The following is a 27,122-nucleotide window of genomic DNA, read 5'->3' on the forward strand; positions in this document are numbered from 1 at the left end:
ACCTATGACGCAGGAAACTAAATTAAAGGTCACAGTCCAACTTTACGGAACAGTATGTTAAAATACAGCGTGTCGACATAGTGTCCAACTCTGCTTTGAGATAACGAGACAGGAAGCTCAATGACTTCATCATTGGCACGGGCACCTGTAACTTTTTCTCTCCCCTGTGTGTGTGTGTGTGTGTGTGTGTGTGTGTGTGTGTGTGTGTGTTTGTGTGTGTGTGTGTGTGTGTGTGTGTGTGTGTGACTGTGTGTGTTTGTGTGTGTCTGTGTGTGTGTGTCTCACAGCAGCAGCAGGTGTAATCTCAGACTGTCACCTGCGACCTGATCCACTTAGTCATTACAAACACATGCACTCACACTCACTGAGGACTGCAGGAAGCAGCACTATTGATTGATGAAAGCAATACATTTGAGAAAAAAGATAATGCCAAAACATTTATTTCTTGTAAACATTTAACTCCTTTACATAAAATATATTTTCTGTTCTCAAATTATTTACATTTCTACTTAAAAATCAACCAAAAACCTTCGGAAGCTGAACACTCATTGTTTTTCAAAATAGACTCATCTTAAATGACAACCTCTCTGATAGCTCAAGTAGAAAAATATAAAATAAATAAATTGCCTCTTTGTTTCAGCTTTTTACTAGATCATTGCTTGGCCTTAAAGAGTCATGATTTGAGGAAAAAGCTCAGGCAGTAAACAACTTAAGGTTATATAACGATATGGTTTGATACCTTTGTTTTATCTCTAAGCTACTGTATACTTTGCAGTTGGTTGCATTAAGTCTAAAGCATGGTTTGTAACCATTTCTTCAGTGAAACAGGAGGACACTGCATTTTACAATCTACTTTGTGTGCGTATAAAACAATCAAGATGTAAGTGTTGAGAACTGGTGGGAAAATACTCTCTTTAACAAAAGGTGTCACCCTTAAGAAATAAGGAGAAAATCCATAGACATCCATCCCTTTGTGTGAAGCAGAGTATCATAAGAAACATTTTATACATTTTAACGGAAAATAAAAAAAGGTAAACGGCTTCAGTCTCCAGAGTATGAGCACCTCTGCAATTGACAGTTTTCACTTAAAGTAAAGGATATCAGTTTATTTAGTGCATCTGATTGGCTGACGTGCAGACTCTCTAATTCTGAATCATCAGGCCCGAGATGTGTTGAAGTTGATGTGTTGACAGGTGACCCCAACACAGCGATCCAGGACCTCTTTGACCCCCAATAACTGGTTCCCTCCGATACTGAGCTTCTCCCTGGAAACAGACACATAGATACATTAGATACAAACACAGGAGAGTGTGCTTGGACAGCCTTTGACCAATGGAGCTTATTTTCTCCATCATCTTGTTACGATTAACATGTGAATAAAAACATTTCGGACAAAATTAGGAGTCTGTATTTGTATCTTTTGCTGTGATTTAAATGGGTTGGGAAAGCTGATGTCCCCTGCTTTCATGCACCAATCTACAATCTATCCAACCCTAACCCTGAACATAACCCTAACCCTAAGGTGTATTTTTTCTTTTAATGTTTATTTTATTAGCTTTTCTTTTTAATGACTAATTTTAAATGCCATTTTCTTAATCTCTTTCATTTTTTGTAAAGCACTTTGAATTGCCTTGTGTTGAAAAGTGCTATATAAATAAACTTGCCTTGCCTAAGCAATATTTCAATAATCACCTCTGGCTGGAAGAGAACTCTCTGCTCCATAGTTTTCCTCTTCACTGTACATTTTACATTTATATATTCAGCCTAATATTTAATATTCCATCTGTCACATACTTATGTAAATATAATACCTTGCTATATATCTTGTTATTGTTAATTTGTAAATTCAACATGTATATTTTCTACTTTCTTGTCTTTTAATTTGTATTGTACAATGCCATGTCTTTTATGCTGCTGCAACACAAACATTTCCCAAATTGGGATCAATAAAGTTCTTATCTTATATTTTAATCCAAAAACTGTTAATGTTTCTTACTTAGTCATATATGTTTATTACCACCAATCCTCTCTGTTTGGGATTTGTTCATTGTTGTCGTGAAAAATGCGTTTTGGATTACTTCTAAATCCTGACTTGTATGCGTTTGCTCCTCTATTTGGTGTCTTAGAAAAAGACAAAGTCCATTAGCTGGGTTTATATACCCTGGTTTTAGTTAAGTGTTTATTGTATCCATTGGTAAAGGCAGGAAAACCTTTTAGGCTTCAAAAATAAATATTCCAGAATTTCCCTTGGTACTATCTGGATGAACCTGGTTGACTCCACGCAGACATCTTGCTTGGTAAACTTTGTATTTGCTGACCATGTTGGGCACAGAATGTCCAGAAACAAACAAAAGAGCTTCTGTGTCAGCTGCAGCTTCCACACATTCTGCAGCTCAATGACAGCTATTGACACACTTTTTCCAGTGAATTACATTTGTCTAGTAACGACAACATATATATAACCATATAGTTACAAATGCACAATCTTAACACAACAACAAGTCTTCATCGTGAGCACAAACTTGCTACGAGAGCCTTGGCAACGGCTGCCTAGCAGCGAAGACACTGGGGGAGCTTGTTGCTTGTTTGTTTCCTCCTCTGCTTTGTTTCCATTGGACCATTATATAACTACAGAGTGGAGAGAAGAGGAAAGAAAGAGCAGTATTTGCCGGCTGTTTACACCCCCTGTTTTCTCCCTACATCCATCCAGTTCCCCTTCTTCATCCAATGGCGCAGCTGTGTGTTTTCATAACCTGCGGATAGTGCAGGTTGTGTAAGCGACTCTTCACTCTTGCCGGGATTCGGACACTCTGTCACTGAATAATCAGATTTTACATTCCAGCATGCTCCACGGAAATTATTACTGTGTGAAAGGTTTCCGTTCTATGTGTTTACTTTGCTTCAGCTACGGATTCATGAGAGTGACAAAGAGCATGGAGCTTTTTGGAGGGAGGATCTCTCAACGCAGTCACACAAAGGTCAGTGACGCACACAAACTGTGCACAGAGTCACTGACCCAGATCATTAATGTATACACAAAGAGCTGTTAGTTTCATAACAGCCTTTACTGTATGTGTTTCACAGGTTCATTGATATCCCCTGGAGACCATAACGATTCACATGGAATTTTGAATAGAACCACATGATGCATTAGGTGATGTAACTGATTCCTGTTCACCCTCAGCCAATCACGTCATGCTGCTATGGACACATGGATCATCTCCATGGGAACAAATCTTGGTATCCACAATCCACGTTAAATTACATTAAGTGACTCACAATAGGTAAATCAACAATGAGGGGGTCGATTCAGAACATCAAGAATCCTGCAAGCACATTACTACCATTTTAAGTAATACTATATATTTAAACGTTTTTTTATTTGAAGGATCAGGGCGCAGTTGAAGCAGGTGTGATTAAACTTTCTACGACAAAAGAGATGTAGCCTTTCTGCTGTCCTGATACTAACAGGGAGCTACTGTTCAAAATTGAAAGAAAAACAACAACAAGACAGATACAGAATATGTATAATGTATATAAATCTGAAAATATATGCTGTAATTTTAGTATTTTTTGTCACACTTCATACTGGTAGTATTGTCTCTATATCTTTCACTGTGCACAAACTGTGCTGTGAAAGCTCTCAGTTTAAAATATTTGTTCACACTTTAATAATCGGGTATACATAAAGCCAAACCTGTTTCATTTGACTTGCCATTGAAAGCAAAATGTTGACCTTTCGAGAGTGACTCAGTCCTACAGAAAGGCTTATGTAGGAATGCCAGTTAATGGTAGCAAGGTGGCCCTGGGTTTGCTTATAAAACGGCAGAACAACAAAGACTGGAGAAGGCCTTGGTGTAGCATTAGTATAACAGAAAAGTTAAATAGTTCAGCAACATAATAGAGAATATCCTCCATCAAAGTGAACTATACGTCTGCCTCTCTATCCCTTTTTAGAATCTTATTGTTGGACATTCAACTAACTGAGAGTGAATGCTGTTTTATGAAACACAAAGCAGTTTCTCCTAAGTGTAGCTTTTAAATAAAAATAACAGATATTTTTGTATTAATGTATGGCCTCAGTCTTTCTTTAAATCAAATATGTTCTGTTCTCTCTAGTGCCCCTTTCACACCAGCGCTTTTTCAGCTCCGGCTCGGAGCTGGAGCCTGAAAAGCGCCGGTTTTTCCTGTTCACACCGCAGCGGCGCCGGCTCTTAGCTCCGGAATCCGGTTCACTTCCAGTTCCAAAAAATTGTCGGTCTAGAGGCAAGAGCTTCGGAGCTAAGAGGTGGCGTCGCTTACGTCTCTCTTACGTCGAGGCGTGCAGGAAACTAAACCCACATCCCCTGAACATGGGTCGACTGTCATGCCTGCCTACAAGCAGTAGTGCTTATAAACACACTTTATAAAGTCAGGCAACACTAACCAGGCTTCGTGTGATTCTGTTTATTTGTACCTTACTTTGACCATCCGTTCATTGTTATTGATCATTGTGAAGAGAGGCAGACGTGTTGTTTTGTATTATAGCAGCTATCGGATGGAATCAATACATGGGCTGCACAGGTTGTCGTGTCTGACTATCACAAGTAGAATCATAATAAAAATACGCCGGTAAAATGTGCCTGTAGAAAACGGTTTATGCCACAATAGGATAGCAATAGCAAGTAGTCAGTTTAGCTTCGGTTGCTATGCTAACATCACCCATTTTATACCAGATGAACTTTCATAACAGCGTTGTGATGCCAAACAGCGTCAATTCAGACTGACACACATTCACTTAGGCTAAGGGGAACTGGGGATATGTATCAGCTGCTTGTGTGAGTCGGACAGTGAATACTTTAGAGCGGCCGCTGCAGTGTGAGCTAACCGGGAGCTAACGGAGGAGAATAAACTCCCGTGGAAGAGCAGCCAACACTGCAGCGGTCGGTAAATGCTGCAGAAACACATTAATAAACAATGAACCACGGCGAAAAGCATAAGGTTGGAGAAGTCGTTATTCAATTTATTCTGGCTTCGTGTGATTAAAAGCAACACGATCATCGACCCGACGCAGTTCCCCGTTGTTGTTGTGAGCGCCGTAATGCCGTTGGGGAGCAAATCAGCGATGTAAACGGTGACGTCATGACGCAGCAGCGGCAGCACCAGTCGGGTGCTGGGCGGTGTGAACAGAGCGGGAGCAGAAAAGGGAAACCGGAGCTGAACCAGAAAAGCTCTAGCTCGGAGCTAGAAAGGGAAAAGCGCTGGTGTCTTTTTCACAGAGTAACATATAATTAAAGGCCTGAAGTGAGCTATTGCTTTTATAAAACGGTTACCAAGTGTGGCAATATGAAAGAAAATACACACTCTAATTTAAATACTTTTTATTAGTAAATAATTATGTTCAAAATAAAATAGTCCCTCCGTTGCCTTCTAATTAGATAGAGCGTTGATGGATTATTTGGCTATTTATTTATATTCATTTGTATGTTGCCGTTTATTGTGCAGCCACTGAAAAACTGTCCAGCATCAGTAGAATGGCTTACGTGGTTACTTGTATAGGTTGAGGTTGTAATAGGCTGTTGCTTGGTGTGGTGAGAATATTGCTCCACTTTCTCCGGTCCCCGAGATTCGGCTTCCAGTAGCTCTGGAGAGAGCTTTCATAATTTCTCTGCTTTGTTTCAAGACCCGCATCAGAAAGCTTTTGAATGGTGGTACTTTTCCAGTTGGTCTACCTGCTCTTCACGTAGCTCTGCATGTCGTCGTTTAGGTGCTTTTTTTTCTGGAGATAGGCACTCCTCAATCCACTCCTCCATAGTAAGGCCACCCCGGAGGTCGAAGTTAACATTAAATGTTTTCATCTTAAGCTTTGTTAGTTAGTTTTGTAACGGACGTAATGTAACGGTTGTAGCTTTTTCTCAGACGCGGAGGGATACATGACTTGTGAAAAGTAACTACAATTCTACTTGGATATACGCTCATTATATCACGGCTAAGAACCAATCAGATTGCTTGATTTGACTTGTCTGTTTTATAACTAATATTTTGACACAAGATAATGATCATAACGGATAAGGTAAAGGTAGTGAAGGTTGTGATTTGACTGATGGTAACACGCAAACTGGCCTTCAAACACATACAACGTAAACCATTATAAAAGTGGCCCTGATGACACATCCACGTATGAAAAGAACCCATGTGTATCAAAGCAGCATAACAGAAACACCACCAACAGGTAAAAGGAGGTTTAAGCTACATATAATAAAATATGTACTGGACCTTAGGTATCTAGCATTCCCACCTGCTCTATAACATCTGTAATATTGAGATGGCACTTGGAAAAGGGCGTATGTAAACACACAAGTTCATGCATGTCTGGCTTAACTGTGTTGCAAATAAATATGTCTATTGCTCAAGAATTGCAAGGAACATGCACATAAATATAAGTATCCATTCCCAGTTCATTTTCAGTCAGACTTTCATCAAGAATGTGAGAAGTGTCTATGTTCTTTAACAATTACTGAACGGGTGGTGTTTTTATGCTAGTCGTTTTTTTAAGTATCTATCGTGATTACTTTTTGATTCTTTTTTTAAAGCCAACAGAGGAAACACAGAAGATTTCTTTTTAATCAGACATTATTATTACATTATTGTGTGCGTTTGAGGCCCACTTGTTCTGAGAGCTGCCTGCAGTCAGCGTGCTCCTGGCCTCCCTCAGGCTTTATATAACGGATGACATCAAACCACGCACTGAGCATCACAATCAAATATTTAACACCCCAGATAATGCGTTCACTAAGTAAAGGTCTACATCACTTCACAGTGAGTGTACCAAATCAAATATTTACAATCACAACACATCCAGCTTAACTGTATCTGTCAGCGGTGACCTGTTGTTACAAAAGCTGTATGACGTGACCGGAGAGCACCTGCAAAGCTCTTCCACCAAGTGACACAGCAGATGTTGTCTTTAATACTGAATACACCTTCATTTTTATCATACCACTATTCTACGCCAGAAAGTTCATCTTTAAATGTAGTCAAATATACTTTTAGTTATCCTATGATCATTGTTTGTTATGTTAATACCATAAGCATTATCAAGACAACAACCAAGTGCTAATTCAGAGTTATCTCTTTCAAGTGACCCATAGTTATGTATGTTAAGTATTTATAGTATAGGGGTTATGAAATCATGAGGAACAGCTTCTGACAGTGAGACGGCGGTATTAAGAGATGACACATCATGGCCGGAAACAGATAATCTGTTGATAACATGGAACTGGTCCCTGTTTCCATGGAAGCAGCTGAGTTCATATAAGCATTAACAATTCAGATGCATGTCATGAGGGACCTGGAGTGGCGTGATATACTGATTAATGTACGCGGGAATTTTGTTACTGAATTTTTATGTAGCTTCTTAACACAATGTATTTAGAGTTGAAACTAACTTTTCTATTATTAATTAATCTGGCCATTTGTTTTGAATAATTGCTTGTTTGTTAGGACTATAAAGTCTCAAAACATGTGTGTCATTTAACCGAGATATTAACATTTAGAGTCAAATACAATGACATCATAACTATTGAGATTATTAAAATATTATTATTAAATGTAATATGAAACATCGACTGAAGCAAAGTATGCATGCATGTTAAATCATGTCATATTACGAGCAACAAGCAGAAAAAAGCTGGCAAGAATAAGCAGGATAAGTAGGTTAACTGTGTATTTGTATGGTTATATATTTGTTCTATTTAGACAGCGCTAATAATAATCTTAGAGAAAGCGTTAAAGACAAGTCTGTGTGACAGGAGCGAGTAAAAGAAAGTGCAGAGGTCAGTCTGGAGTCCTAAATTCCGGCATTGCTTCTTTATCTCAAGCTGCATACAGATACCTCACTCCAAAACTTATAAATAATTACATAAACATAATAAAATGTAGGCCACAGATGATACATAACAAACTCCAGCTGTGATCCTGTATATGCTCGGTATAATATATATATAATATATCAATACTTAATGAGAGTCTTATGAGAGTCCATTCAGGAGCAGTCCAAATACTGTTTAATCTCAACAGTTTAAATGAAGTCTACTGGTTACTTAACATTTCATTCTAGTTTACACTGTCCCTTGAAAAGGAAACGTTAATTCAGGATTCTATTCTAATAACTAATACAAATAATTTGTGATCCAGGCAACTACACCAGTCCCTTTACACTGTTCAACTACACAAGTACACATATCTTTGTTTATAACCAGTGTCACAATTGTTTTGAATTGTTAACATGGCAACTGTTTTTGTGAGAGCTCTGCTGGGGATATGAGACACACCGACATGCCCGGTCATGCTTCAACAAAGACATACTCAGGGAACTTGAGATTGTTTGATTATGCAATTAAAGAAAGTTGTTGCTACATTATTCGCACATGTCACATCACGGCGGTATAGCATCTTTTTCATTAGTTTAATACGCTTATCATCCAAAACATATGTTGTATCTGTGAAAGATTTGAAAGACCTTATGTATCAGAAAAAATAACAATAATAAGTGAGAATGCGTGTGTGTGCGCTACCTGTTGTCTTGTTGTACGAGACAGTCCAGGAAGTCTTTGGCTGTCAATCTGGAGTCCAAGTTAACAATCTGAAACACAATGCATGTAGGCACATCTAAATATGAACAGTTCAACATGACAAAGAGCATTGCTGCTGCAGAGAAAGGTCAAATGAGTTTAATTAATGGCACCGATCTGATTACATGCCAATAACTGTGAAATGTCACCAACCTTATTAGAGTGAAGGATGCTGAGCAGCGTCTGGACTTCCTCTAACCGCGGGGCTGATGACAGGACACTGGAGAAAAACAGAAACACACACTTTAAAGAGGACCTTTCTTCCATGTCTGAAAAAAAAACCCTCTATTCATAACATTGGTGCAGCACTTTATCAGAAATTCTGATTCAGTTAATCTGAACTAATCAAACCATTTGTTTTTTAAATGCCTTTAAAGATATCATGTGGTTTTTTTAAATGTCTTCTGCTACCCTTTCCTCCAGATTTAACCATTTCTTAAGAAAGTGTTTAAGTCAAGACAGTCATAAAGCATTTATACTGTGTACATGATGGTCTTTTTACATTTATATATCATATTTTGGCACACATATAGTCTGAACACATTGAGAGCAGGTAACAAAATGAATACACAGCAGTTTTCTCATCCATCCTTCACCATTGCAACTCATCGAAATGCTCACACACAAAAACACACCACTTTGCTAATATATTAAAAAAGTAATAGAGAAAAAGAGACCAAGTAATGGTAGTAAATGAAGGGATATGAAGACTAGAGAATGATCCTTTGAGCAGAGACATACATTATATATATATATATATATATCTGGTGTCAACAGAATGAGAGAAATGAGTGAGGCGGAGACAACCAGAGATTGCCTGTAAAAAATTAGTCACAGCTCTGCTCAAACACGTGAAAATGAGTCCGGCCGTCTCCTAGGCAACTGTGCTTGAAAAGCCCAACACACATTCACACACATGCATGTGCAGATAAAGACCCAATGAGCGTTTTACTTGAAAGCTTATTCCAAAACATTCCGTTATTTCAAGAAATATGACAGTACTGCTATTTTTAATGAGTGTGCATTGGGTAGGCGTAATGTTTTTGTGTTTTATATTCATTATTCATGCTCTATTGTAACCAACAACACCGAAATTAATATATATTCCCGCAGAAGAACATGTGAATCAAATTGACCTGTGTAGTATTTATTCATATATGAATAACCATATCTGCTTCACATCGACCCAGTCCATTTACAAATAAATAAACAACTTTCAGGTTGAACTACAGTATTTGACCCCAAACAACAATTATTAAAACCCACAATTTGAGAGAAAAGCTAAAGCTAAAAAAGACCTTCTTTGGAAGCTACAGCTGTGACATCATCTACAGGAAATGATAGATAAACATCTTTTGACACCAGGCCTAACACATATACTAAGTAGCCTACCTGCCATAAATTCAAAACATAGTGTATCAATTCCAGGTATGAGACAACATCTGGTAATGAAGTACCACTACTGTTTTCATATACTGCCAATCACAATAACCAGTGGATCTTCAGAGGCCTGGAGGGTTTAAGTGGTAATAAAGTGCACTTTGGACACATACTTAGGTGTTTAATGGGTTATGATCTGAGAGGGCTGTCGTATAGCTATACTCAGCTGAGAAAACATTGCATCATTTGTATTTCCTTCTCCCATCCCCATAGATAACAATATCAAATCAATTCAATTCAATACCTTTATTTATCCAGGTAAAATCCCATTGAGATCAATGATCTCTTTTTCAAGGGAGACCTGCAAATCACCTTTGCCTTGTTGTTACAATTTGTATGGCTATTTATAGTTGGTTGTTTAGGTTCTGCAAAGTCTTGCTTAAACTAAACATGTGAAACTCCATTGCAGTTTTTCAGTAAGATGGCAACTAATCAAAACAACATTTGATATACTGGTTATTTCAAGGTATACTGGTTTTTCTAGACCTACAGAGTTTGAGGTTGAATGAAACAGAGGGAACAACAGGCATGTTGCCCTTTTGATGTGAGGAGTGTGTAGCCTTCCCCTCAAAGAGATCCAAATGTCACGGTGAATCCCAGCAAAGAAATAAATAATATACTGACACCTCACTGGCCTCTGTAATCGTGTGATGTCGGGTTATTTTGTGCGTGTGTGTTAGAGTGAAAACAAAGGAACAGGACACATACATTGTAAATACCTAGGTTACGAAATGTTCTTCGTCTAGTTAGCTTTCTAAAGAAGTTGCGTCAATATGAAGAGTTCTGTGGTAATGACAGTGCAAATCATCACCAACTGGGAAAACAGGTTGACTGCACACAACAGATGATAGTTATGATGATTGATGATATTGATTATTGTGACCATTTTTCTTCTTGAAGGCATGGCGAGAAACTTAACAGGGTAGAGCCGTCTTTAACGTCACAGGAAAGGTGAGAAGGCAAAGCTACAAGGTCAAGCAGATTAACACACACACACACACACACACACACACACACACACACACACACACACACACACACACACACACACACACACACACACACACACACACACACACACACACACACACACACACACACACACACACACACACACACACACACACACACACACACACACACACACACACACACACACACACACACACCACACACACACACACACACACACACACACACACACACACACACACACACACACACACACACACACACACACCACACACACACACACACACACACACACACGGAGTTGTGAGTATTCTAAACGAGAGATAGAATCGTTGTCAAGGGGGTCTACAACTACAACAATATTAACATATTTGACCGTGATTAAATTGTAATACACGTTTCTAAATGATGCCGAAGTAACAACATACTGATACCGGTTAGTAAAAACCATGGATTAATGCTTTGACAAGTCTGCAGACAAGATGGCAGGAGAAAAACCTTTTTAAATGCGTGTTGTCTAAATGGAGATCGGCTAAGCTAACGCAGTGTATGCTCCGACCGTCCACACTCACAACAACGGCCTAAACAGACATAAATAAACCAGCGACTGTATTCGCCATGACACAGACAGTCTGTGGTTTGTACTTGTTTAACTTTGGTCTAGTTTCTGAACAGATACACTGAACAAAAATATAAATGCAACACTTTTGTTTTTGCTCCCATTTTTCATGAGATGAACTCAAAGATCTAAAACATTTTCTATATACACAAAATAACCATTTCTCTCAAATATTGTTCACAAATCTGAAAAATCTGTGATAGTGAGCACTTCTCCTTTGCCGAGATAATCCATCCCACCTCACAGGTGTGGCATATCAAGATGCTGATTAGACAGCATGATTATTGCACAGGTGTGCCTTAGAATGGCCACAATAAAAGGCCACTCTGAAACTTGCAGTTTTCCTTTATTGGGGGGGTCTGGGGGGGTCCGAAAACCAGTCAGTATCTGGTGTGACCACCATTTGCCTCACGCAGTGCAACACATCTCCTTCGCATAGAGTTGATCAGGTTGTTGATTGTGGCCTGTGGAATGTTGGTCCACTCCTCTTCAATAATAATAATTTAATAATAATAATAATAATAATTCCTTACATTTATTATAGCGCTTTATCAATAAATATCAATGGCTGTGCGAAGTTGCTGGATATTGGCAGGAACTGGAACACGCTGTCGTATACGCCGATCCAGAGCATCCCAAACATGCTCAATGGGTGACATGTCCGGTGAGTATGCTGGCCATGCAAGAACTGGGATGTTTTCAGCCTCCAGGAATTGTGTACAGATCCTTGCAACATAGGGCTGTGCATTATCCTGCTGCAACATGAGGTGATGGTCGTGGATGAATGGCACAACAATGGGCCTCAGGCAGTGTTGTAGTCAAGTCACCAATTCACGAGTCCAAGTCACTCTCGAGTCCCCACTCTTCGAGTCCAAGTCCGAGTCACCTAGGGAGAGTCGTAGTCGAGTCCGAGTCCAAGTCCGAGTCACCCAAGGAGTGTCCGAGTCGAGTCCGAGTCACCATTACCTGTGTTCGAGTCCGAGTCCAAGTCCGAGTCACCCAAGAAGAGTCCAAGTCAAGTCCGAGTCACAAGTCTTCATGTATTAATCTTAGTGGATATACGTGTTGAAATATAGCTGTAGCTCCTCTACATTGCTTTTAATAATATCACAATGTCCAACAACCAATAAGTGAACGTAGGGCCGGCCCTGACCAATTTGCCGCCCTAGGCAAGATTTTAGCTGGCGCCCCCCCAAAATGGTTATTTTGTGTATATAGAAAATGTTTTAGATCTTTGAGTTCATCTCATGAAAAATGGGAGCAAAAACAAAAGTGTTGCATTTATATTTTTGTTCAGTGTATGAGGAGCTGTGAGCTCTCAGTGCTAAGGGCTAACGGCTGATGTTGGTTTTGTGTTTCGCATTGAAGATGACGTCACGGCTCCGCCTACACTGCGTTACTATAGTTACTGCCCCAGCTACTAAACTGTAATGGAAACGCAGCACAAAGTGAGCCAGTCCTGAAAAGGCCTAACGAGGCCTAGCCATACCGAGCGAGGCCCTGTAGTGGAAATGCGCCAAGAGGGACTTGCTGTCGAGACAAAGGTGAGACACACCAGGTTAAGCCAAAGGGTTTAGACAAGGTGGACAAGAGTGGGGACGATGAAAACAGAATGATATAATAGTAATGGAGGGTCACTGACATATCGGGACATTTGTCGGGACGGGTGGCGCAGTGGTCTGTGCATCCGATCAAGGGGGAGTGCTGGGGAACTCCAGTTCGAAACCCCCTCCTGCCGCCACTGCGTCAGGCCATTGTGTCCTTGGGCAAGACACTTCACCCGGATTTGCTCCTGTGGGTATTGTCCACAGTACATGTATAATACCAATGTGTACTTGTAAAAGCGCCTCGAGGCGTGAAGATGGACGGTGTGGCGCTGTGCAATGATCATCAGATCAAGGGGTGAAACCCGCCGCTTCTGCGTCTGTAAAGCCGGTGTGTCCTTGGGCAAGACACTTCACCTGAACTTGCTCCTGTGGGTATTGTCCACAGTATCTGACCATTGCATGTATGATATATGTGTAATGTGTGTATATGTAAAGCGCTTTGAGTCATTGAAAAAGCGCTATAATAAATGTAAGGAATTATATCATCGCTTTCTGAATGAATATGGTGAACTTGAGACAAATTGTTACTATTTTCACCTTCAGTAACAGTATTGTTTATTAAGAGTTTCTGGTCAATGGTTGAATGAAAGGGAATTTGTGTTGTTTGGTGGCTTATTGCTATGTTCACCAGCCATTTGCTAACTCACTGGGAAAATGGTGTGCAGTGTTACGAGCTTTTTAGACCAACAATCACTACTGACTGGAAACTACGCTGAAAGAGTATTGAGAATGAAACAAAACAGTGGGCTGAGATACCTGCTGAAGATCTGGAGCAGCTGCGAGACTATGCAGCACAGATTGTGCAGACAGTCCACGACGTCCTGTGGTGGCGCAGGACCCCCCCCCGGCTGAGTGCTCTGAATGGAGTTAGGGTCAAAGCCCAGAGCTTTGAACACTTCCCAGCTGAAACATGACAGAATAAAATGACCTCAGGGGTTAGTCAAATGGAATAAAAAAACAATAGCTTTATCAAAACAAACATGAAGTGTTTGCTGCTTAAACGAAATGAAGGCATTTTGTGGAAGAACATCTGTGAAATTAAATAATCCTCAAATGTTCTCTGCAGTATAAGCATCCCTAATCCCTGTTACACCCACCTCATCTGAAACACATAAGACCAGAGGTGTTCAAACAGGACCCACACTTCCTGGTGCGAGAAAGGAGCAGGCGTGGGTTGTTCCCCTTCTTCTTCATCATCATGATACTCATCATCTTCATTCATGACAACATCGATGGCAGGAGATTCCCACTGCACACACAGACAAAGATGATAAAGCTATAAAATCCAACAGTGTGTAAAAACCTGTGTATGATATACAATATATTTATGCTATAAGGTATAAACCTATGGTATAAACACAAAACACAGTATCATATATTTTTTGTATTTCTGTGCTTTCCAAAACACCAAACACAATTCAGAGATTGCAGACGAGTGGCCCACCCTTTGGACAGATAACAAGTGGAATATGTTTGAGCTGTGATTGCATTAGGACCATTTAAACTCCAAATTAGCTCCTAGTTTACCTGTGGTTGTCGCTTATTGAAAATGTTGTCCATTCTGGAGATGGCAGCGGAAACGCGTCTTGACCTTTTCCCAAATGCTTTCACAAGATCCTTAGCATCTCGGAGGAGTGCTGATGCATCTCTACAGTGTGATGTGCCACCTGAGCAGACACAGGACAGGAAGATATGAGCACATCAAATAAAGGGACACTTGCATTCAGTTGCCGTTTTTCTACAGGTACACCTAGGCAAAAGGGGCAAGTAGGTTTTGTGTGTCTGTGTGTGGGAAACAAAAGAGCCAGGCAAAGAAACATTGTGGACAAAAACAGAACGGGGCTGCAACTATTGATTGATTTTATTATTGATTAATGTGCTGATTAGTTCCTAGATTAATTGTGTGCTCTAAAAAACGTCATAAAATAGTAGAAAATGTTCCATTCCAGTTTCTCTAAATCAAGGTGATGTCTTTAAATGTTTTGCTTTGTCAACAGAAAATGTTATGCAATTTCTGCATGAAGAATGTCTAATCTTCATGATTAATGATCTACGAAATTGTGAATGTTCTATTATAAGTCAAGGTTACTGTGAGCATGTGTGTTTGTCCAACTGTGATCCAAAATGCTATGAGACTTTGCTTTTCCTGAATATTTGAGAGCCAGAAGTTGGTTGAACATTTCTAAAGTAGTGCACAACTTATGTTAAATGATTTTCCAACCCATTACTTTGTAGAGGAATCAGGCTGCGTCATTTTAATCTACTGGACCCTATGATAGGTGACACCGGTCTCTAGCCCCGACCTAACATACCTTTGAGCTAATTTAAAACTACCCATGAAGCTTTGTCCCTTTTTAGGCGGTTGTAAAATATGTGTTAAAGGTCACCTATTATGCAAAATCTACTTTTTCATGTCTTCTATACATAAACATAAACATTTACTGTGTAAAGAGATTCTGAAAGTTTCAGGAAAAAAGGAGGGGGAGGGGCTCCTTATTTTCATCTAAAGTAACAGACAGAGTCAGCACTTTTGAAACAGGGCTGAAACAGAGGGGATTATGGGTAATGCTGCAATGATCTGTTTGGTATTTGGAGCCAAACACTTCAGAGACATGTTTTGAATATATCTGAGACATATTGAGGAAAAACAGTATAATAGGGGACCTTTAAGACTGACTACAAACACACTAACAGTCTGCTCAAGGGAGAACAGCAAAAACAAAACAAAATCACATGCAGTACTTTTCCACTGAGATTCGTTCTTAGCCTCACATACGGTTTACCCCTCTCTCCCTCCTCCTCCTCCTCCTCCTGTATCCCAGCGTACCAGGGATACAGAGAGCAAGGGCAAAACTCTATTGTTTTCCATAAAAACATTCTCGGAAGCCTTCAAAAATAATTGGGCCACAGTTCAAACTCAAACAGGTGGACGGGGAGATTTAGACACACAACTACACAAACACACACACACACGCGATTACATGTGATGTTATTAGATCCAGTAATGAGATCCAGACACAGCAGGGCTGCAGTGGACAGCTCAGCATCCTTTTGACACACATTTGAGTGTCCTGTTTTAGCCGATGACCTGATTCTGCATGTAGTTCTGTAGGGCTGTAGCGCAGTGCAGGGCACACCACATCATACAACAGTGGAGTAAGCGTTTTATCTGGGGGATGACTCAGTATTTAAACTCACTGTCCAGAGAAGACCAAAAAAAAGGCTACGCTTACAGTCTCAAAACTGTCACAGTGCATTAACACAGTGAGGTATCTTTGCATTTAGAGACCACTGGGAGCTTTGCCTTGTTGCTTCAGCAGATGTGAACGTTTGTGCTCTTGTGTCTTACATAATACTGTAAGTTATTTTTATTTTTCCAGAAATCCATTGCAAACCTCTAAATGAAGATTAAAATCAGGTCCTAGGATGTTTTCAGCTACATTGTATGGCGTTGTCAAGCTCTCCTTTTACTAGCAACAGAGAAAAATGCATAATACATTTGTTTTAACAGATTTTGAGATGAGTGACTCAGCATTATGTAAGCCATATTTTAAATCACAGTTTGTGGCAAAACACCTAAAAATAAGGTCAAATTCTAAAACTGGATTGATTTATCAGATCAGGTTATATGCTCATTCCTAAACTGAGTAATATATTCATTTTTATTTGTATTTTAGTTTCATTTCTCAATTAAGAGATTCAGAGATTCCAAACAAAAAACAAAATAATGATGATATTTAATTGGGGTAAAATGTATTAAAAAAAATATATATACAGTTGCAAGAAAAAGTATGTGAACCCTTTGGATTCTCCACACATAGCGTTGTGTGTTCCTTCCAAACAACTCAACTTTGGTTTCATCTGTCCACAGAATGCACTACTGGAACATCCAGGTGCTCTTTTGCAAACTTCAAACGTGCAGCAATGTTTTTTCTGGACAGCAGTGGCTTCCTCCGTGGTGTCCTCCCATGAACTCCATTCTTGTTCAGTGTTTTACGTATCGTAGATTCGTCAACAGAGATGTTAGCATGTGCCAGAGATTTCTTTAAGTCTCTAGCTGACTCTAGGATTCTTCTTCACCTCATTGAGCATTCTGCGCTGTGCTCTTGCAGTCATCTTTACAGGACGGCCACTCCTATGGAGAGTAGCAACAGTGCTGAACTTTCTCCATTTATAGACAATGTGTCTTACCGTGGCTTTTAGAGATACTTTTGTAACCCTTTCCAGCTTTATGCAAGTCAACAATTCTTAATCGTAGGTCTTGTGAGAGCTCTTTTGTGCGAGGCATGGTTCACATCTGGCAATGCTTCTTAAGAATAGCAAATTCAAAACTGGTGTGTATTTTTTATAGGGCAGCTTTAACCAACACCTCCAATCTCGTCTCATTGATTGGACTCCAGGTTGGCTGACTCCTGACTCCAATTAGCTCTTGAAGAAGTCTTTAGCCTCGGGGTTCACATACTTTTTCCACCCTGCACTGTGAATGTTTACATGGTGTGTTCAATACAAACATGAAAACATATAATTGTTTGTGTGGTATTAGTTTAAGCAGACTGTGTTTGTCTATTGTTGTGACTTAGATGAAGATCAGAACACATTTTATGACCAACTTATGCAGAAATCCAGGTAATTCCAAAGGGTTCACGTACTTTTTCTTGCAACTGTATGTGTTTTTATAAATACTGTTGAGAAAAACTGAAATACATGTAGTTGCTCCCTTTCTTCTACCTACATACCTGAATTGAAAAAGGTGATGAGGGTTGAAACAGTTTGCTGTTTCCTCCGTGGGACAATGTTCCCAAAGACGGCAATCCAGTGCTTTTTAAAACATTTCAGAACATCTAGAAGAGTCCATGGAGGTTTTATGTAAACTATCTGTGAAACAATAAAAAAAAAAAAAACACAATAAACATGATCTACATGAAAAAATACAAAATATTGCATTGTTCAAAATGACATCCAGACACGTATATAGCACAAGGAGGAGATATGATTCATAATTTTCCTCCAAAAACACATAAATCTAATGACCAAGTCATGCGAAGATTAAACCAAAAACACATGTTTGATCTCCTCAGATAACATGTTGATGTTTTAAATGCACGTTAATTACAATATAAGCTAAAAAGATCAAGTGAAATTCTAAGTGCAATCTTACATCTAGCCAAATGTCTTCGAAAGCGGCCTTCATCTCCACCTCCAACACATCTGACAGCACGTCGAGCAGACACTGTTCTAGTTCAGAAACACTGCTGGGGTCCCACACTGGCCTCTCATCCCCTCGCTTGTTATCTGTTATCAATTGCACACATAACGTTTGTATATGAGAAAATGTATGATATAAAAACATAATGCAGGACAGCAGTTATTCTTGAGCAAGATTATACATGTATGTACAGCAGCAAAGAACAGGAGCACATGCTAACTATACATTGACTGTGATGGTGAGGATTTCACTCTTTATTTAATTTAATTACTTGTTTGTTAAATATATGTCGCCTGAATGGAGGCAAACAAAGCATGGAAAAAAGTGGTAAGACATAGCAAGTGAATGTATGGATGTTTTGCTTGAACTATTATGACATTACAGAATATGGCAAGTAATTCCTGTTCTGCAAGAAGCGCACATTCATCCCTGGCTCACCGTTCTCCTCTACAGTATGGAGTCCTGTCCTTTGCATGGGTGGCTGGACTGGTGCGTAGATCCTGTTTTGCATTGCTGATGGGACCTGAGGGCCGACATTTTGCGGAGGGTGAAAGCCATGTTTGGATGTCCCAACCTCTGCCTCCAGATCAATCTTGCACAAGGCCTTCACTCCACTCAGGAGGGCCTTACTGCACAGGTTCTTATCATTCCTAGAGGAAAAAGGGGGAAACATGTTTTTTTACCAGGAAAGTCTATATGGCAGTGTTATCACAAATAACATCAATAAGACCATTAAATCACATCTATTTTACAGCAGCCTAATTGAATGCCTGCCCCCTTTCTCTATTAATGTTGTGTCTTTAAATATTGGCATTCAGAGAAATAGGTCAGATGGAAAAAGAAGGTGAAACAATACAATGTGCAAATGTATCATTCACCAATTATTCTGTCTGCCCCTCTCTTTCTTTCATCCCAACTGGAACTATCTGGCTGGACCCACTCTCAGTCACATGCATGTGCATTATTGCAGAGGACAGAGACTCTGCAGCAGCAGCAGTATAGGGCGGGGGGAGGGGGAACTCACGTGCATAGGATGTGAGCACACTCTGGGTACAGACTCTGGTATTGCAGGCAGCACTGCAGCACCCGATCATCATTATTCTCGGCATTCAGACCATCTGGGGACAAGGAGGTACAATAAGAAGAGAGGAAGAGGAAGACAGAGAGAAACCTGACAGTCTTTAACGGGAGAATTGTTTAATTCATAACACTGAAAGCAATGTACAAGAGTATTCTTTCAAATAAAGACAAGGAGGAAGATTCAAAGATGAAGAACACAAGATGGAGATTTAAGGTGCATTTCAAGAGAGGCACTAAATGCTTATAAGCTCCTAAATTCTTAGCAATAGTCAACAATATCTCTTGTAAATCTCCTTTATCCCATGCCTTTTCGAAGAGAATTTCATCCCACCGTTGAAAAATGTATGTCTGATCAATAATATATACAGCTGAGAAGTGGGTGACCTCATGCATGGGTGAAACCTGCCCTTGAGATGCTCACAGCCATAGACTGTATATATATCTCACAGCGTATGAATAATTCTGGAGGACAAGCTACGTGATAGTGCTACCTAGTGGTAGACGGGACGCAGGGCAGCTCTGCGGCTGTGTGTGTAAATTAATAATGTACCGTTAAGGTGGAGAATTGCTATAAATGAAGACCATATGTTCAGTCAAAAGTCATTAAAATCATTGATAACAAAAACTACAAAATAATGCATTTTATTGATTTTGGTTTTCTCAATGAATTAATTAAAAATCAACGACCAGGCGCTAACAGAACTTGTTTATTTAGAAATGTTTACAGTCTACAAGGAGTTGTAGATTATTCTAATGTGCTGCTCTTACTCAAGTGCTTTTGTTTTGCCTGCACTCACTGTTATGATTATTTTGTAACTAATGCTGGCATTTATATTAGCCTGCTTTTTCTAAGATAAAATCCAAAAGTACTCATAATAAATCTGAAATTAGCTCATGAACAGGTGATGGAGGTTTCACTGACCTTGTACAGTCCCTACTTGTAGGGCTGCTCGATTATGGCAAAAATCATAATCTCAATTATTTGGGTCAATAATTGTAATTGCGATTATTCATTGACTTTGAAAACATCCATTTATTGGTAATAATAATAATAATAAAAAAATAATCACTTTATTTCGATTACGTTGTTTTCGTAATCGTTGCAAGCCATAATCGTAATCGCGATTAAAATACGATTAATTGAGCAGCCCTACCTACTTGTACATTCATTCCACTTTCAATGCACTGATAATTCCCATATCTTCCTTAAATCAGCACTCACTGTTGCTCTCGCTGGCCTGCTGCATAGACTGCCCCCACAGGAAAGGTGCCCGGCTCTTCAAGCAGTTGTAAATGTACGAGATGGCAGGAGTAGCGAGGTGGGCCACAGACCCTGACAGGCCCCTCCCCCGTTTGAGGGAGTCCAGCTCCTGAAGCACCACCCAGGGGATCAGGACTATCGGGAAGCCCAGGTCTAAGAGAGCATGAAGGGGAGAAAAGGGAACCAGTGATTAATCAAATGTCATAACAAATGTGCATTTCATTATGAACAGAAGCAAGCTCAAATCAAATGGAAATGGGACTTCATACGTTCTTGGAAACTGTGTTCTGTATTAATACACAGTGGAAAAACACAATTTATGTGCTGTGATCTTCATTAACCCTAACAAATGACATTATTATTTAAAATGATGATATGTAAGTAGAAGGTTGAGGACTGAGAATGTATTGGTTCTTTCTATAGAAGATGCAAACATATTTTGCTTTGGGACATCTTGTTAGGATGCTTGATAATAGTTCAACGTCTGGTGAGGAATATCTTTAGCTTACAACTGGAAACTTGTAAGTGAAATCTAACTCGATAACTTTAATAATAGCATGTTATATCATTATATAAAGCATATGAAATATATCAATTATTCTATAAGAAACATCCAGTATTAAAACAATTATAAACACCTCCAAGGCCGTTCATTCTGATCTTTTTGATATAATCCAGGTGACTGAGGAGAATGTTGGTGTCCAAGACGAGGATGAGGTATTGCTGGTTAGGTTGTTTACCTGCAAAAAGGAAATGACATTTCATGAATAGTGACATGTTCAAAAGTTCAGAAAATCATACCAAAACAATTTGAGCAAAAGTGTAGCGACTGTGAAGTTATGTATTTATTTTGAAGGAACATAAATGTTGTGAAGACTTTGTGATGTTATATTCTGATCCATATTCTGTGCAGTTACTCTATAATCCTAAAATGATTGCAAAATATATGTACACATTTTTTTGAATTTTCTTATTAATCAATACAACTCACAGTGTGTGTCTGCACCTCCCTCTTCTGGAGGGTCTATGTCCATACAGGTGAGATCCCCATAGCTTTGCATTACATTCACCTCCAATCTCTTCTGAGAGCGAGCAAGATGAAGCTCTTCGACCACTTGCATCTACAGAAAAACACATTTTTAAAAATAAACAAAACAACTAACATTCTATCTGCCATTTTGAATCCATTGTAATAACAACACACTGATGGTATTACAATAAACTAGCTGACGGAATGAAACAAAGGTAGTACGGGAAAAAAACCTCCTTATTACCTGGTCATACCACGGCACTGGGACAGTATGAAACGTATTTGGAAGTTGTTCTGCCAAAGGTGGGCCTTCATCTTGTCCTTCAGATGAAACACTAGGTGTAACATCTGGAGGGACGGGAGCTTGCTGAACAGTTTTCTCCTCAGATTTGCTGCTTGATGCTGCAGTTTCTGGAAGCTCAGGCACAGGTTCAAGACCTTTCTTTGTAGTTTTTGCTTCTTTCTTTTCAACAGTGCTTTCTACTGGAGTTGGTTTAACTTTTTTTGGTATCTTAAATTTAAAAGGCACAAATGGTGGGGCTGCATATACTTGTTCCTGAGAAGATGATGGCTTTTGTGACCCCAATGTGACTTTTTTCACCACCTTTGAGCTACTAACAGAGGTAGAGGTAGTGGGCTTGGCTGAAGTGGAGGACTTTGTTGTTGTAGAGGCAGAGGGAGTTTTAACTTCTATCCACATGCTCTTTTTGGCCTTGTTTTCTTCATGCCTTTGGCACATCTTCTTGAAGACGTCACTCTTCTGCTCCCATGCAGAATCCTTGGATACGGAGGAATTATTGCTTGGTTCCTTGGTCTTGACAGGTTTGCTGTCATTTTCAGTCCTCGGTGGTTCCTTGGCTCTGCACTTCTTCAGTTCCTTCTTCCCCTGTTTGTTCTGTTCAGCACAAACCAAACTGGGACTCATTAGGTGCTTTTTTAATTTGGATGGGGTCCCCTGGGAAGACTTCTCATCCAAGCTACCTTTAGATGTCTTCTCTGTCCCCTGAGGAACTGCACCTGAAGTGTGCAAGTGTTTTGAGGGTCCTGCTTCCTCAGTCTTACTCCCACTGACAGTTTTATCTTTCCGTGAAATGTCATTTTTTGCTTTACTAGAGATTTTTCCCCCAAGGTCTGGTGGAGAGGCATGTTTTTGTTTTGTTCTTTCTTCTTTTTTAACAGATTCCTGGTCTTTTTCTTGTGCTTTTGCCAGCCTGTAGACAGGCTTTTTAATCTGGCGAGTACTTTGGGGAACATCTTTAACGGAAGGAAATGCACTTTTTTCCGGTTTTGTTTCAAATCTTGATGTAGAAGAACAGAATAAATGTCACACATAATTAACACATATTTCATTCAAGTGAACCGTGTGTTTAATAGGCTACATAATATCAATAGTAATATGTTGTTAAAAATAAAAAATTCTGAATCATACCTCTCCTGATTTTTTAAATCTGGCTTCCCCCTGCTACTTTTGTTATTCTTGGTAAGATCTTGTTTCTTGGATTCCTTAAAAACACAGAAAACATATTGTTAAAATATGGAAATGGCTTGTTATGGGTAAAACAAAAATAATCTGCTACAATTTAGGTAATTGTCTTATTATTTTCAATAATCCCAGAATGTTTTTGATGGAATAGCCAAATTATGATTTTTACAAATTATATGATATTGTGAAATGTAATAAGAGGATTTTTTTCATATTGGCTGTTGAATTCCTTCTTACCTTCTCATCTTCTTCACTTGACGATGACAAGCCCCTCCGCCTTCTTTTTTTTGCCTTTTTTGACATTCTCCTATGAAACATTAATTTGTAAAAGTTCTTTAGTATGCTTCATGCTTCATCCTAATACAACAATGCATTTTGATCTTCAATAAGGTTCTTCCTTCTTTTGCTCTCAATATAAAAAAACTGGAAATGTGAAATAGCCATTTTTAACTAATGCAAAATGAGACTTTTTCTAAAGTGTGATTAAGAAAGTAAAATGGAAATATCCCCTAAATCTTACAATCTATGTCTTGAGCTGTCAATAATAATTATTGTATTGCCGCCATTATCTTATAATTAATACGCTGCTACTTATTTTTACTGCTTTATTCTAGAACATGTAGGCTGCATGTAAAAAATGTAATACCCTAATGTTCCTCATCGATAAGATATACTTTATTGATCCCAAATTTGGAAATGTTTTCGTTATAGAAGCATACAAAACAAGGGCATTGCACATAATTAGAATTTAAAAAGAGTAGAAAATAAACAATTATAAAATAGAAACATTTCAAAAATAGAAATAAAACAGAACTAAAGAAGTAGAACATATACAAGTTGAAAGTGAAGATACAAATCTGTAAATTATCTGACAAATAACACTTTTTTCTGACAGTATTACGTGAACAATTACATAATGATTAATCGATTGTCAAAGTTAGCGATTATCTTCCGGTCAATGTAATAATCGATAAGTGCAGCGTCTACGACTGCACATTACTAAATCTATACAGTGTTCAAAACTCCCAACAAGTTGTTAACTACATGAGGACCAAACTGGGTGCAATGTGTAATGACACAAACATAAACAAATCCACATTGAAGTAATGTCTAAAGTAAAAACAATAGAATACGTGTTGTCCTGACCTTTAGATACACAACACACATCCAAAGATAAACCTTTAGCTAACTTTAACAGACGCTAGCTGAGGAAAATAGCATCAACATCGCTACAGTACAGCTAGTTTAATGTTTTAATGCTGTCAGAAGTGTTCGCGTACAGTATTTCAGTGGTTAAAAAGTACTCATAGTAAGAATAATTTATAATTTACAGCAGAGAGAGTTAACCTACCCAAATCTATACATCCATGGCCCAAATCCCAGCCGGTTTCCAAAACATCCGCCGCTGTTCCGCCTCTTTCTTCTTCGACGGTTTCTCATCCTGGTCGCGCCATTACCGCCCCACACTGGACCGGAGTGGATTTTGTTCTTGAGATAAATGATGTATTGTACCCATTGTACCTTTAGGAGAGGAAGAGATACACAACAGGCAAATGAAGCCATTTCAACGGAAAGATAAAGGCAGCCCTGCATGGTGGGAGTAGGACAGCACAAGGTCAGACTGGAGTCAGTATCTGTCTGTGTTATTCTGAACAATTTGCACAAATACATTCTTTCACCAAGGTTACAAAACAATCTGTAGGGCTGTGCAGCAGACAGTGGGAAGGATAGCAACTCAGGTGACAGCTGTGTCAAAAAGAATGTCGAGGTTACAAAAGAAAACATTTAATAAAATAGGAGATTAGTAACACAGTCTGCTAGGGGTGTAACGGTTCACAGAAGTCACGGTTCGGTTCGTAATGCATAAAGTCCCAAATGCATAATTCCAGGTTTGTTGTTATTTATGTTTGAACAGTAGTGCAAGTTTCAGTTTTTTTTTAAAAAGAACTCTTTTTTGAATAATTAACTGTATTAAACAGTTAAAAACAAACCTTACACAGTACACTCAGATGGCCATATTATCTATAATGGCTGATGTCAAACAAAAAGGTTTCATCAAGCTGTAAAGCTAAAAAGAATGTCTTGAAAATATTACATCATAAATAATAAGAAAGTGTTTCAAGAGCGCAAAGTCATTGAAAAACATATGCCAAAAGCTTCCGTTATTTATTTTGGTCTCATGGCGGGGATCAGCTGTTGAACTGCTGTTGTCTTTTGCTCCGGTGATTGGCAAATGTGGGTGATGCCTTCTGATATGATTTAGCATGTTTGGCGTGTGTTACCATTAGCATACCGCACCACTGTAGAACAACGGCGACACACCGTCCTCGTCCGATCCACCACTCGCACACTCCATCGTTATTGTAGTCCACAGGGAATCCGAAATGTTCCCACACAGCTGATTTAAAAGAAGCAGGTGGGTTCTAGATCCTGTGTGTTATCTGAAATCACCATACTAACTTTTCTTCTTCTTGTATTTTGTTCGTTTTGTTGTTGTGTTTCTTCTTGTTCTTCATTTGTTGTTTAAGGGCGGCTGGCAAACAGCTTTTAGGCGCAATACCGCCCCCTGGATTATAAATAGTGTAGTGGATACTGCCCTGAATGACGCTTTTTTTCCCACTCGTAAAAAAATGCGTATTCGTCGTGTGACTGTGTGTGCCGAACCGTGACGTCCGAACCGTGACGGTACGGGACGAATACGGATACCGTTACACCCCTACAGTCTGCATATAAACATTCCAGCACAAGTGATAAAGTGGAAATTCTGTGGGTATCTCATAGTGGAAATGTACTGTGGGGTGTGTTAGCTAAATTAATGTAATGTAATTATAAAAACATAGTTTTTTCTAGGATTTTTTGTATGAGTTTACAATTGAATGTCTTATGTCTTGAATGTCACATTAAGTCCTCACAATAATATATGATGTAAAGCTATGTGCTGCAGGGCTATTTCATTAGCACAGGAAGTAACAAGACCACATGGTCAATATGGAAGTAGTTAAAATGTGACTGTGAACCCAATAATGTTGCAAACTAATATGTTTATTTTCAATAATGTATACACTGTTTTTCAAAAGCTAAATAAAAGAGAATGTTATCATAATGCAATGCCAAGTGTTAACTAAAATAACTAATAAAGTTAACTAAAATAAACAAAAACTGATGTGTTTCATTTCAAACAGCAATTGCTGTGATGTACCACAAAGTGACAGTGTAGCTTCATTCAGAAACAGCCTTCCTCACTTTGCTCCTGACGAACACTGACTGCCCTGAGCATTCACAATGAGTCACCTATGGGTCCCTGGACCATGGTTTGAGAAACATTTATATTGAAGACTTAAAAGGTGACAGAGATCAGACAACTAACAGATGAGCGGTGAGTAGTACCAGCTGCAGGGAATAATCTCTGACCACTTCAATAATGTTGGACAGGAATAATAACAACATGTAGGAGTTGTGACAGAAACAGTTCAATGGATTGGGATTCAGTAGATGACACAGTGTGGATTTGATCAGTGACATGTTAAATGCATAGAGATCATATTTGAAAATTGGAAACAGCTTCTTTGTTTTGTAGTTCATAGAGACGGTTAATTCGGCTGGGTTTAGTTGTGATAAAAATGTGTTAATGTGGTTAGTTGAGATCCAGAAGACAGATTTCCAACAGACCGATTAATAAGATTCAATCATCAGAGGGCTATCATGTAGCACAATAGCTTCCCCTTCGACATTAATCAACAAAATGATCCTTGTGTTATTGTTAGATAATTAGACTGGACAGTACAACCACTTCCCACACAATACTGATTTAC

At 39.0% G+C, this 27,122-nt stretch overlaps 1 protein-coding gene across 3 annotated transcripts; it reads right to left on the minus strand.

The window, feature by feature from the left end:
* Positions 1-408: 408 nt before the first annotated feature.
* On the minus strand, positions 409-25,789 carry swt1 (SWT1 RNA endoribonuclease homolog). 3 transcript variants are annotated; one of them, XM_034210165.1, is made up of 18 exons: positions 25,771-25,789; positions 24,662-24,831; positions 23,548-23,617; positions 23,257-23,330; positions 22,072-23,125; positions 21,789-21,918; positions 21,436-21,537; positions 20,759-20,950; positions 19,481-19,574; positions 18,895-19,106; positions 18,409-18,542; positions 17,987-18,125; positions 14,778-14,917; positions 14,348-14,499; positions 14,007-14,153; positions 8,766-8,832; positions 8,556-8,623; positions 409-1,265 (listed from the first exon to the last, which is right to left on the minus strand). In XM_034210165.1, the coding sequence occupies exons 2-18, from the start codon at positions 24,748-24,750 to the stop codon at positions 1,157-1,159; spliced, it is 2,973 nt and encodes a 990-aa protein (XP_034066056.1). In that variant the 5' UTR covers positions 24,751-24,831; positions 25,771-25,789; the 3' UTR covers positions 409-1,156. The 3 variants fall into 3 exon arrangements, with proteins under 3 accessions (XP_034066056.1, XP_034066048.1, XP_034066041.1); XM_034210157.1 differs by lacking the exon at positions 25,771-25,789 and adding an exon at positions 25,593-25,651; XM_034210150.1 differs by lacking the exon at positions 25,771-25,789 and having other exon boundaries at positions 24,662-25,152.
* Between the last annotated feature and the right edge of the window lie 1,333 nt (positions 25,790-27,122).

Source organism: Gymnodraco acuticeps, unplaced genomic scaffold (assembly GCF_902827175.1).
Source record: "Gymnodraco acuticeps unplaced genomic scaffold, fGymAcu1.1, whole genome shotgun sequence".
Taxonomy (NCBI): Eukaryota; Metazoa; Chordata; class Actinopteri; order Perciformes; family Bathydraconidae; genus Gymnodraco; species Gymnodraco acuticeps.